We start from the raw sequence: 12,878 nt of genomic DNA, 5'->3' as shown, positions 1-12,878 counted from the left end.
AGAAATATTTTTCTAAATGTATGAGGTTACTGAAAAAAAAAGAAGAAGTCTTTGACAGCCAATAAATTCTGCAATTACGTAAATATGTTTTGAAAATGTATTAGCTGAAAAGGGAATTGACCTGAAATGGATATCAAAATTCTTTAAAGGAGATGGCAAATTTCTAGCAAGTTTTCATGGCAGAAAACTCTCCTTAATATACAGCTCACTAAATGTGATTTTATTTTCTGTATTCAGTTCCCTCTAAGACCTGAATGAATTGAAGGAGCCATGAATTACAATATGAGAATCTTTCATAAAAGATTAGATTAGAAATAGATAAATGAGTAAATTAAATGTGTGGTATTAAATGATTATAGATTTGGCTATAAGTTCCCTGATGGTAACAAAAAAAAATAAATAAATGTGGAAGAAAAAACTGGGGAAAAATTGTCAAATAAATTCTATAATAAAGTTCCAGCAAATAGGATTTTCTGGTATTGATTCAATGTGTAGTATAAACCAGGACAAGGATATTGAAACACCTGCATCACCAACACCAACATCTGCACAGCCACTAATAAGACATCCGCTCGTGTAACATGTAGTGCCACAACTTTTAACACCTTAATTAAACTACCTGGAAAAAAAATAAAGCTGATAGAAATGAACTATCACAGAAACACCACTAACGGAAACGGCAACAATCTAACCTGTAATGCCATCTGTGCATGAGAACATGATAGTATATTGCATCCAGTCTTTTACCTTAACTTGCATTCTCTACAACACACCGGACGTTCCGCATAGATTTTCGACACGATTCTCCATTCTGAAGGCATCCCTAACAAACGTACGATATGCTAGTGGCCGAGGCGATACATAGTCGGCATCTGTAGTCTCACTAACTTGAAACCCAGGGCTTACAATTTGTATCATGTGGGATGACCATGCAGCAAACTTTGTGAACTAAAAATATTTATCATATGATATATCGTCCCCCCCCCCCCAACATCTTGTATGAAAGAGTCCTCCTCTCCTCCCCCTTCCCTCTTAAAGAAAGTAACATTTATTTTTCATTTTGCTATTGAGAAATATACTGCAGTTATCATTGAGTAGCCCTGCCCATTGATGCTCCTCAAGTTAATCCTTTTAATTCCTGCAACAAAGCATCCTATCTGGGGAGTCTGTGGTACTTTAAAGTAGTGTGGTACTTCAAGAGTTAAAGATTGATCCTCCATAGGGAAAGTCGGTATCTGTCATTTTATGAAAATTGATCACAAAATTTTGAAGAAAAAAAAAACCCCAACCCTAGTTAATTATTGCTCTTCTCAGTATTTTTCTCAAATGGGAGTTTGGATTTCCTGCCAATCTCCCTCCCCCTCCACAAAACTTGTGCAATATCATCCCCTACATGTACCTCAAACAATTCCTCCCCCCCCCTCCCACTTACCTCTTCAGATAGAGTTTTACCCTCCTCCGATACCCCCCTCCCTTCCCCCACCATGTGTTTAACCCGTTCATGCCCAGTGTCCCCACATTCTACTTACCTCTTCTCGACTATGAAGGATGTGTGTGTCCAACCGGAAGAAAAAAATGGCCTCCAATATGGGATCCAAGTTGTATGACTTTATACAACTACTAGCTGTGTATAGTGACAGAGGTACAATTCCACTTGATTGTGGGCTGTTGTTTCTTTAAAGGATGTAGTGGGCAATAAAATGGCACAGGTGTACGATTGTGTCACAGCAGTTGTACCATTTTGCATATCGTAAAATCAAGGACTCAGCTCTGTATCTTTTCAGACAGCTTTCGAAAGGTTGAGTTCTTCATGCCAAATAAAGATGTAAAGAACTATTTCTATTATTACTATTAAAAACAGGTATGCAAATCATACACCTTCAGGTCTTTCTAGGGAAATGGAGTAACAAATGTGTAGAAGTGATGTCTAAAGACCCCATTTACTTAATCTTTACTTGTAAAGGTCAATTCCTCAAACAAACGTAACCTTCCACACACCACCCTCTCTCCCTCTTTACCCAATTTCATTCTCTAGTTCTCCTACCAAGTCCCTTTGAATTGAACTCCGCAACCACAACTACTGAAAGTCTTTTAACATTAACAATACAGACCAACTTGCCAATTAATAGTAATGCCATAGGGCTACAAACCCACTTGCATACTTGCCAAGGGCAACTACAGCTCATTGTTGGGCAAGTTATAGGGAAGAACCCCTTTGCCCAAATGTTCTTTTGGCCAATAGGAGAAATACATATACATGTGTACGTGTGTATCTTCTGTGGAGTATTAAGACCTTGTATCGAAAATATCATGAATTTTCAGGTAGGCTTTTGCCTGTGGCAACAAGCCATGAAGGGGGAAATTGAACATATCCATCTATACAACTTTTCAGATTTGAATCACGGGTACAATGTATTTGTGTTTGATCGGCCCACCCATCTATGTTTAACACATGTAACACAAAAATTTTCAAAGCCATAATAGTTACAACCCCTCTCGTTAGCAGTCGCAAGCAACCAAATGCTCCCAAAGCAGCTGATGATACTCTTTTGTCAATTGGCCTCGATTTGAGTACAATAAGGAATTAACACATGAAAGATTGTGCTATTTGCCCTCACATGCTCTATACTACAGACAAAGATGCATATTGTGAAAACATTATTACCCCTCCCCTCCTCCCCCCCCCCCCCAAAAAAAAAAAAAAAAATGCTGATCCTGTTGTGTGGTTAGAAAACTGGCCTAACCATGCCCCCACTAGTTCCTAACAGTTTTCCAACAAGTTTTTGGCTATATCTTGTTTATTTGATGTCATGATCTGAGTGTCCCCCTATCGAACTATTCCCAATTTCAAACCCAGCCTCTCCCCACCCCATATCCCTGCTCCAACCCTACCCAGAAGCCTTTGCCCAACCATGTAGAATGCATTGCATTGTGGGACGAGGGTCCATCCTAACAAAGTATAATGACGTCGTAACGCATTCGTCTTTCTGTATGTGCGATCACGGACTGTCGAGATGCAGAACGTCCCGATTGCACGCGGAAACATTTGACATTGCATTGAGTGAAATCTAATCCATCCATGGGTTGTAAACACTGGTGGTGTTTTTATTATACAATGTATTTGGTCAAACTCGTGCGGGCTGCTCTCACATGGTTTTCATATCTGTGAATTCATACACCATGCCTTTTAGATATTGTCGTTATAGAATACGGCATGACAAACATTAACAGGAAGGAAATATATCTTGCATGATACTTGGTTAAGTCACAAGTGTGGGTCCAGTCAGTACTCATAGAGTCAAATTTGAAAGATGCGACATATTCCTTGAAAGAGGATAATTCAAGACAAATGAACAAATGAGTATAAAGTCAAACATGAAACACACATTCATCCTTGCTGTAATTAGTTGGCTTTGCAGATTTTTCCTTAAATTAAAAGAATAAACGAACAGAAATACGTACTTCTGCTTTTTGTGGTATGGACTCGTAACTGCTCTCCAAGGGCTCTGTAAAAGCTATTTCTGAGTGGTGGCTGTTTTTGTAACGCATCTTCTGTCTGTCGCGATTTTCGACTCCAGCTGAATTCGCTCAGCCCTCTGTGCTGAAAAGTAGACAACTTTTGTTGTTTTCAAGGTCATTTGTTCCTTTCCATTCTCAAATAGATATTTCGGCTGGACCATTTCTGGTGACTGGAATTCTGTAAAAAGCTAAAAAAAAGAAATTCTGTGATTCTGTGTTTCTTATTCTTATTTTTAAGTTCTTCTATTGCATATGACGTAGCATTTCTTTCTCTGACATTTTCATGTCCAATTTTTTTGGTCGCAAATGATGCAAGTGTGATTTTCGAACCTTCTGACCAAGTACTCCTAAATCTGTCGATCGCATATTTCAAATGCAGTGTCTATCGTCGGTAGATGAATCGAAAAATCTAAACAAATTTTGCTCTGGAGGTGATACAGAGTGTTAGAATAGCAAATGTTGTCTCAAGTTACTGATTAGCATGTTCTGGAGGTGACAGAGTATTAGAATAGTAAGTATTGACTCAAGATAGAGATTATCAGTGAAAGCATAAAGTTTCCAGCGTAGTCCCATGTCGAAGCTCTTTCTAAAAAATACAGGTATCTTCCAGTCAGATAGAAAGCAAATTGTCAGGTAATTATTGTCAGTCGCAACTACCCAGAGTCTTGCAGTGATACCAAGAGAAAACATAAATGAATTTAAAACAGACAGGTTGAAACTTGATTTGACAGAAGTTTTCTGGCTTTTTTAAGCTAAGAAAAAAAGAAGAAAAAGAAGAAAGAAATGCTACATCCCTCAGTAATCTGTGGCTTCGTATTCAGGAATTAGTCCTGAACTTTCTTGAAAGAAAAAGCTACAGTTTACTGCTTGTGTTGGTTTATTTTGGCAAGCACCGTTTCAATTTTTGTTATGAAAGGGGACAAGTCACATTATAAAAGCGCATGGGCAAAAATGAAAAAAAAATAGTGAAAAGTACAGCATGATTTGGGCTACATGAGGTTACTATTCATTGCTGTCTTTTTTGCAGTGTGGAATTACTGGCCAAAGAAGCATTTTATGGAAATGTTCTCTTCAGAAATCAAATGAAGTAATTTGTGTAAATTGCTGATGCAGCGGTTTTGAGTTAAGTGCAAAGAAATATGTGATTTGTCCCCTTCAAAATGTTGTATTAATTCTGTTCTTATTCATTTCACACTATATGCAACTTTCTATTTCACACTGCAAATATTTCTATTCACCATTGATTCTCGTACTTATATATGATTTTTATTTTCTACTTCATACATAGATACTTGTATATTTGTGTTTTCTTTTTTTTAATTCCACACTTGCATTTATTTTTTTTTTCACTCCATTGGTGGCGGATGACGAGAATGCATCACAGTTTGATTAATAATGTTTGTCCCCCACCATCACTCACAGCACTGGTATATCATCATGGTATTCTGAGCAGGGGCAGCGATGCATTCTGACCGAGGGCTGCCATTGCGTTTGGGGGATAAAACGTCGCGAATGCTCGGGGCCTGCCACTGCTCATGACGTTGGCATGGCCGCCGGGCACCGCGAACGTTTTCCCCCCGCAAAGGCTCCGTGTGTGGGGGTCCGCACATTGCAGCTCTTGGTAGAATGCATCGTTTCCTGCCTGTAAACCTGCAATTGGCATTGATCCACACAAGGTGTACTGCAAAAAGAAAGTCTGCAAAGAATTTTATCACCCTTAATTTGGAGGAAACCAAATGCGTTTCTCTCCATTCCGTCTTTCTGTGCGAATGTCTAATTCATTTTTGCAGATATGTCTGCTATATATGACAAGGGAAAATATTTTAGTTTCATTACAGCCCAAAATCTTGTCAAAATTTTCTAGCAAACAAAAAAAAAAGGTGGTTTAGGGCAGTGTACACCTTGTGTGGGGATTGCAAAAATGTGGGTTTTCTCATTGATGTGAACAAGGAGACGATTGCTTGGTGGTTGGTCTGAATTCTTATTTACTCGGTGCACTCGATTCTCACCAACTTTTCACTCTAACGCACATTTTGATTTCATCTCTTCACCTTTATTTCAAGTTGATTCTTATGCAATTTTTTTTCTTTTTTTCTTTCTTTGTACATTTCTTCCTTGTTTATAGTACTTACTGGCACATTCATATGTGTTTACTATCCATTTGAATAAACAGACATGCAAATTACGTGAATTTCATTCGATGATGCTAAAACCACCTGTTCTCATAAATATTGTGAGTCATTCAGTCACTCATTGTTCCAAAGACTTCCAATCGCCTTGATCACGCAATGGTGATCACCGTGGTTGATCGTGATTCATAGAATTTGGATGTCTGTTTGATCACAAATGGCAAGAATATTTTCTGCACCTTATTTTTTTTCACACTGTGATTTAATGGGTAAATGTTGCTTTTCTGCAAAAAGCTGATGTTCTATCAGGTATAAAAGTTTCTAGTCACAGGCAAGCAAAAAACTTTTATGCTGTAGCAGCATTATGTCCTCAGTCACATGACCAAAGAAAAACAAAAAGAACCCCCAAACCATTGAATGACTGTTGACAAAAGAAAAAATAAACCAAAACAAAAATAAAAACAAAATAAAACAAATAAAAAACTCTCAATAAACACAGGTGTTTATTTCACAGAGTTGAATGTATTTTGTAATTACATTCTTTATATGTTTCCGTGAATATATATTTTGGCATACATGTTTGACATATGTTCATGATATACAATGTGTATATATGTTTGGAACACATGTTTTGGAATGAATTAAACATGCCATTTTTCCACAAATGTTGCTTTTCACATTCTCCATCAGATTTAAAACAAAAAAGCAACTTTTACCCTCAGACGGGAGTGCACAAGCACAGATTTCTTTCTGATGATCACTATATATGATGATGTTATATCAGCACCTTGTAGAATGCTATTTGTGTTTTGTTCATCTTAGTATCACTGCATAGAGAATGCTTTGGCTTGTGTCATTATGAGAAAAAAAAAATAAAGAAATGAAGAGGAATCCCTGACTTGAAAGATGGTAAAGTCCATAAAGCAAATCTTTAAGAAATTGCCTCCAATTGTTTTAGTGCCGCTTTCATTACAAGAAGAGAAAGTTCTTCATGATGTCCACAAAGGACCGATGAACTTTGAATAAAAATAAAATTTCACGAGAGAAGAGAAACTTTGTTGGTTTTTTTTAGATTATTTTTTTTCATTTTCAATTCTCTGCTAGAGATGAAGAAAAACAAAAAAGAAGACAGCAGTGAAAAAAAAATCACCCTTGCCATACGCACTTTCTATTTCACAGTTTGGTCCTTTCTCACTGATTCTCTATTTTTCCAGCTTATTCCACTTGCCATATATTTTTAGAGGAAAGGACCATTCTGAAGTGATACCAAGAAAAACAAAAAACAAAAAATGCTCTGTCTTTTGTCTGTCTATTAGTGTATTTGTTCTGTCATGTACAGTAGCCATCTATTTAAAAGAAGCTTTAGAATAGAAGCAGGCTAATTGTAGTTGCATCCATCCTTTCTTTTTTTTGTCAGTTATATTTGCTCATAGTTGCTTTTATATGTAGCTTCTTTGTATAGTTTATATTATACTGTACACCACATCAAATTTGATGCTTTTGCCAGTGAGTCTGATGCACATATTCTTTGATTTTTTTTTTCTCACTTTGTTCTGTCAGCTTTCCTTTGATAGCTGCAGTCTAAATTTCAATCTTTCTTGTATTTTTCAATCAGTTTGAAGATTGTTTGAAAGTTTGAAAGTTTTCTGGTCTAAGTGTCACATAATATCCTAAGTTTGTGGACTGCTCTTGATTTACCCATCGTTTGTTCATTTTGTCTAAATTTCTATGTCATCTTATTTTTGAATTCCTAACTTGAATTAAGAATTAAGAATGGAAAATGAAATTTGAAAAAAAAAAAATCAATGAATATTGATCTGTCTCACTGCCTTATTTAAAAAAAAAATAAAAAAATCTCCTCCCTTCAGCATGATAATGATTATGGTATCAGATACCTCAGAATGATAATGTCAAAGAGACGGTATGAAATGAGATCCAATAGAAATGTTTCTTTGATTGTTTATTTCTTTTAATGTCTAAATATTAGCCGTGAAATTTATGCCACTTTCTTTACGTTGCTTTCATGTGATACGTCCTACGTTTTAGATTGAAAATATAAGTGCTTGAAAGAGTATGTTAATTTGATCAGAAAAATGATAGTTGAACTATGTGGTTTCTTTAGCATGATATTCATAATATGATTTAGTAGAAATGTCAAATGTTCACATGCTAGTACATTGTAATTGAATAGAACAGTAAAAAACAGATTCTTAATAAAAAATAATAAACAGATACAGATTTTTTTTTTAAATCCAAAATAACTTTCTAGTCCAATGAAGTAATTTGCACAAATTTAGGATTTCAGACATGTGTAGAAATTGTCAGTCTAGAACATCATTCAGGTTTAATAAAACTTTGCTAGCTTCAAATTCACAAGATAAGATTGAGCAAGCTAAACATCACTGGGTCAGTTTCTTAAACAAGGCTTCTCCACTTCTCTCCCACCCCCCCCCCCTTTGATGTGGTGTGTGTTGCCAATTTGGTGATTGCAACAACAAAAAAAATGTTAATCAAAAATGTGGCCAACACCCCCATCAGTTTCGGAGGGAAAGGTCTGCGACCCACAATGCGCCGATATCGGCTGCTGGGGTCCGGGCCCTATGCAGTGTGCCAAGTGCAAGAACGCCATTATCGGGAACAAGTGTGTGGCCGAGTGTGACTTGGAAAATGGGTGAGTTGCATCTATTTATTTCTTGGTTGTTTCTGTCTAGCTGTCTCTATATAAGAAATCGTAACTTTGTTAGGGTACATGCATTGGGTGCATCTTAATAGCTGTGGCCTTTTTTGAGAATATTTTGCGCATGCAGTGATCTTCAAATTTAAGATTTGAGGATTTATCTTCAGAAGATTAAATCATTCGACCCTAAATTCTCTTTGAGATTATCAGATAGTCCTGTCATTGAATAGCTCTGAACTAACGCAAATATGACTTACACAAGAGAAGAAACCAAAATCAATATAAATGACCCCCTGTCTGTCTAAAGTATGTTATTGTTACCGACTACACTCGCATCCCATGGACATACAGGTGCAGTATAAGCAAGTTCCACTGTATATTACACTGTAGATAAAGTCCAGGGGTTGCTATTAGTAAGACAGATAACATTGTATCACTATTCTTTGTCCATTTATTCAGTATAGATGTGCATAGAATAGGCTTTAATCGCGTCATGTGTGTCAGATGGAATGCATACCATTAATGACGGATTGTGATTCTTGTCTTTGCCAGGCAATATGTCGAAACACCTGCCACCGATGACAACCCCGCAGTTTGCGAGATGTGCGACGTTGAGTGCAGTGCTGGATGTTATGGACCGGTGAGTTTCTTCGACTCCTTTCACCCTTCAGCCCTGGGAGGGGAGGGGCAAAAAAAAAGCAACCCTGTGAAAACATAACCATAATGCCACAAAAACTACAGCAATCACATTTGAATAAAACGTGGAACAAAAGCTGAAGTAAAGTAAGGTAATGAGGGCAAGTCAGTTTGTGAAAGTTTATTGTTAAAAGAGAAGAACATTCATCCATGTGAGTTTTATTGGGAAGATGGTGCATCTGAAACATGACTTTAATAATGAATTGGTCGTCATGTCATCAGTGATAAGAGTTGCTACTTTTGTGAGTGAAAATACATATTTCAAAACCCTTCAGAGATTTAATCGCTGTGCAAGCTGAGGGCGTAACAAATATGAGAAGAATTCCAATGTGTATTTTTTCAATGCGATCATAAGAGTGTGTTTAGGAAAAAATCAGTGCAAACATAGCTGGTAGATGATCCTTGTCAACAGTATTATAGAGTAAAGTTTAACAGCTGGACTACAGAGTAATGTCAAATGGACTCCTTCCTAGGTGAGTGTCCTGTTGCAAAATGATGAATTTATTAATTCATCCTTTAACTCGTCGTGTGCCACATTCGGACACAAGACTCAGTCGATAGGTGTGCCAGCTTGGCGTATTTTGCTCAAATGCACAGCTGTGCACAAACTGACTGATAAATCACAATGTGCCACACCATACACTGAAAGCATCACTTGCAACTCCATTCCTTACACATATCTGCTGAACACAGCAAAGCTTGCGAATCTTCCAGACCCACAAATTTTGCTGTACTGCATTTCTAGCATGAATACATCTGTAAAAAGTTTAACGTACACGACTGTAAAAACAGAATGTTTTCCAAAAGCGCTCATGTGTCGTAGTCTCGTGGCAGCACAGGGTTTACACCGTGGTTTACAGTGTGTCTCATAAAAAAGTTAAATCAAAGTGCTTTTGTCTTTGGCGCCTTAAGACATTTCATCCACATACACTCACCTCCAGGGTCCTGACAACTGCACCTGCATGGCGGGCTACGAGGGGCCCAACTGCCGGAGGAAGTGTCGCAACGTCCAGGACGGCCCATACTGCCGACAGTCTTGCCCCGAGCTCAAGTTTGCCAACACCCAGAAGAACTGCACTGACTGCCATCCCAATTGTCTTGAGGGGTACGTACATGTAGCACCAAGAAATGAAGAGTTTGATGGCAAAAGGACTTAACTCCATACTTGTTTTAGTTGAGATATTTGCAATGAAAAGTGCTTAAAAAAAAAAAAACAAAGAAAAAAAAAAGATGAAGAAAATTTGGGGTGTTTTTTACATCGTAACTTCAAGAATATTCCTTGTTATTCTACCAGTGAGTTATCAATGGCCAAGATTTATTTTGCCCTATTTGATGATGTACTTAAGAATGTTTAAAGATGGTGCTTGGCCCATTTTGCGATCAAGTTTTTCAATTATTTAGATATATGACACTACAAACAGACAGACAGACACCCGAACAATGAGATAGATTGATAGATATAAGGATTATCAATGAATAAGTGAATAAATAATCGATCTGATCAGTAAAGCTATAGAAGGAAGTGAAATTAGAAAGAGAGAGGATAAAAGAACATGATACTTGTCAATAATAGCCATGGGGCCAAATAAACACTGACATGTGTTGACAGATAAATATAATTTTGACCATACCCAAACCTTGTCTGCCTGGCATAGAAGTATTAAACTTATTGAATGATATCAGGCATGTAGATAGTTTCCTCTTCCATCAATGAATGTGGAACTTGAGCATCAGAACGTGGTTAAAGCATATGAAGAGTTTGTTCGCAAAAACCGATAGGTCCAAATTTGCCAAATGGAGATATTTGCGATTAAAGGTCAAGAAAAATAAAGAGAATAATGCTTCTTTTGACCATAACTTCAAAAATGTACCTTTATATGTAGTGATCAATATATCATTTAAAAGGTATCATTTTGTACATGTACTTTGTGACAGACACCGTACTTCAAAATCTTCAAAAATGGACTTATCGGTTTTTGCGAACAAACTCTTCGTATAATCCTTCACTGATATGTGTCCATGATCTGCCCACATCTCTCTCAATGAAATATACTGTACGCACCGTATGATGTTGCTGTGATATATTTTTAAGTATTTCATGAGTCAGCTGACGTTCACAAAATAGGAGTGTGCAAAAATATTACCTGCCATACAATGCATGTGCAATATGATACAATGTAAATGTATTCATGTAGAAAATATAGTCTTCAAGGTGGGAAATAGCCAAGGATACATCTCACAAAGAGGTTGTCATGCCTTTTAGTAATACTCTTGTTTTCTGAATTGCAACATTTACCACTTGCGCCAGCATCGTGCAAGTCCTGACTCACAACAAAAAGGTATGCTTGTGAAATATCTGCCTTGAGCAGTATAGTTCCCATTTCACTTTCCCTTCATAACAGAGCGCATCGCGTTTTAGTTTTGCAATCTGTGTGAGTCCATCCTTGTCAGACTGGTAAATTATAACAAAATGTTTGCCTCCCTCTCTCTCTTTTCCCCACCTCAGCTGCAACGGCCCGGACAATACTGTGGGCCTCACGGGCTGCTTCAAGTGTCAACAAGTCAGATTGGACTACACAGTGAAAGTGGTAAGAACGTATCCAGGCAATTACCCCCAGAGGTCAATTACACCCCCACCCCCCCCCCCCCCCACCCCCGGCTAAATACTGGTTAGTGGTAAGGTTAGAGTAAAAGATTAGGGTTAGGAGTTTGGGTTAGTGTTAGGATTAGATTAAAATTAGGATTAGGACTAGTTGAAGGGTCTGGGGTAATTGCCCAGGGGGTAATTGCCCAGGGGGTAATTGCCCTAGACCCGGTAAGAATGCAGTCTTGGATTACTAGCAGCAACCTTCTTTTTTTTTTCCTTTTTAAAACGGATGAAGAAATGCTACCCTGCATCCAAGAGCCAGCATTAAAAAAAAAAAAATGCCAGATAAGATATTTTGGTTTAATTCATGAGCAAGATAAAGGAGATTTTTTTGGAGTAAGAATGTTATAAGACTCGCTCCATTTCATTAAAGATTTGCAGTGGAATGGAAATAATGATGGCTGATTTGACATTGCGCGGCTGTTACCATGGAAACAGCAATTATGTCTTGTATGCTACTATCATTCCTAGCTGCTTGATGAGAAGGAAAGGATAAGATCCAACTAGCACAATAGTTTTGGAGAAGAAAACGGTCACAGTTGTTTGAGGGGTTTTTTTAAAGGGGGAGAGGCTTGTATATTTTTCAAGCAATTTTGTTGCCATGGTAACCTGGTTGTGGCACTACTAATCCGTCATTAATGTTTATGATGCACATTGCAGGTGGAGTGCATGCCGAACGGAGAGCCGTGCGGGGAGGATTACTTCTACGACCGCATCTCGCTTTCGCAGACCTCGAACAAGCTGGCAGGATCAACGGTGAGAAAGATTCTCTGCTTTGTCATTTCTCCTGAGCGTGTGCACCCAATCTTCTTTCTCTTTTTCTCTCGGGCATTCCAAATGTTCTCGCCAATCCTCTTCTTTTCTTCATTACTTTGATTCAATTTCAATGTCAATTTCAATTGATTCTCATATTTCTTGGTGAAAACTACATCAAATATAACAAAATGAAATAATACAAGGTATCTAGCTAGGAAGCATAATAGAATATTGCAAACATATAGAACATAGTGGTCAATCTATGAAAGTTGGAATTTGAGAATAGATGCTAAAGAAATATGATGGAACCTACTTAAAAGCAAGCTTGTTAAACGTGGTTCCCAGTGTTAAAGTTGAGTGTAAAGATTAAGATGAGGATTCAGTATCCTCTCGTCAACACTTTCATCCGTCATTCATCCCATCTTTCATTTATACTGCATTTATCAATTCATCT

The 12,878-nt window shown here is 37.5% G+C and overlaps 1 protein-coding gene across 1 annotated transcript in view; it reads left to right on the top strand.

Moving 5' to 3' along the window:
- LOC139741830 (receptor tyrosine-protein kinase erbB-4-like) overlaps positions 1–12,878 on the top strand; it is a 167,355-nt gene that overhangs the window by 129,449 nt on the left and 25,028 nt on the right. Inside the window, exons 12-16 of the mRNA XM_071652411.1 lie at positions 8,187–8,319; positions 8,878–8,965; positions 9,963–10,126; positions 11,528–11,609; positions 12,329–12,424. Of these exons, the coding sequence (XP_071508512.1) occupies positions 8,187–8,319; positions 8,878–8,965; positions 9,963–10,126; positions 11,528–11,609; positions 12,329–12,424 (563 nt within the window). The remainder of the gene's footprint in view (positions 1–8,186; positions 8,320–8,877; positions 8,966–9,962; positions 10,127–11,527; positions 11,610–12,328; positions 12,425–12,878) is intronic.

This window comes from Diadema antillarum, unplaced genomic scaffold (assembly GCF_040938485.1).
Source record: "Diadema antillarum isolate AM-2024a unplaced genomic scaffold, OU_Dant_1.0 seq00000956_RagTag, whole genome shotgun sequence".
In the NCBI taxonomy this organism is placed as follows: domain Eukaryota; kingdom Metazoa; phylum Echinodermata; class Echinoidea; order Diadematoida; family Diadematidae; genus Diadema; species Diadema antillarum.
Note: the sequence above shows the minus strand (reverse complement) of the source record. Positions and strands in the feature narration are given on the sequence as shown.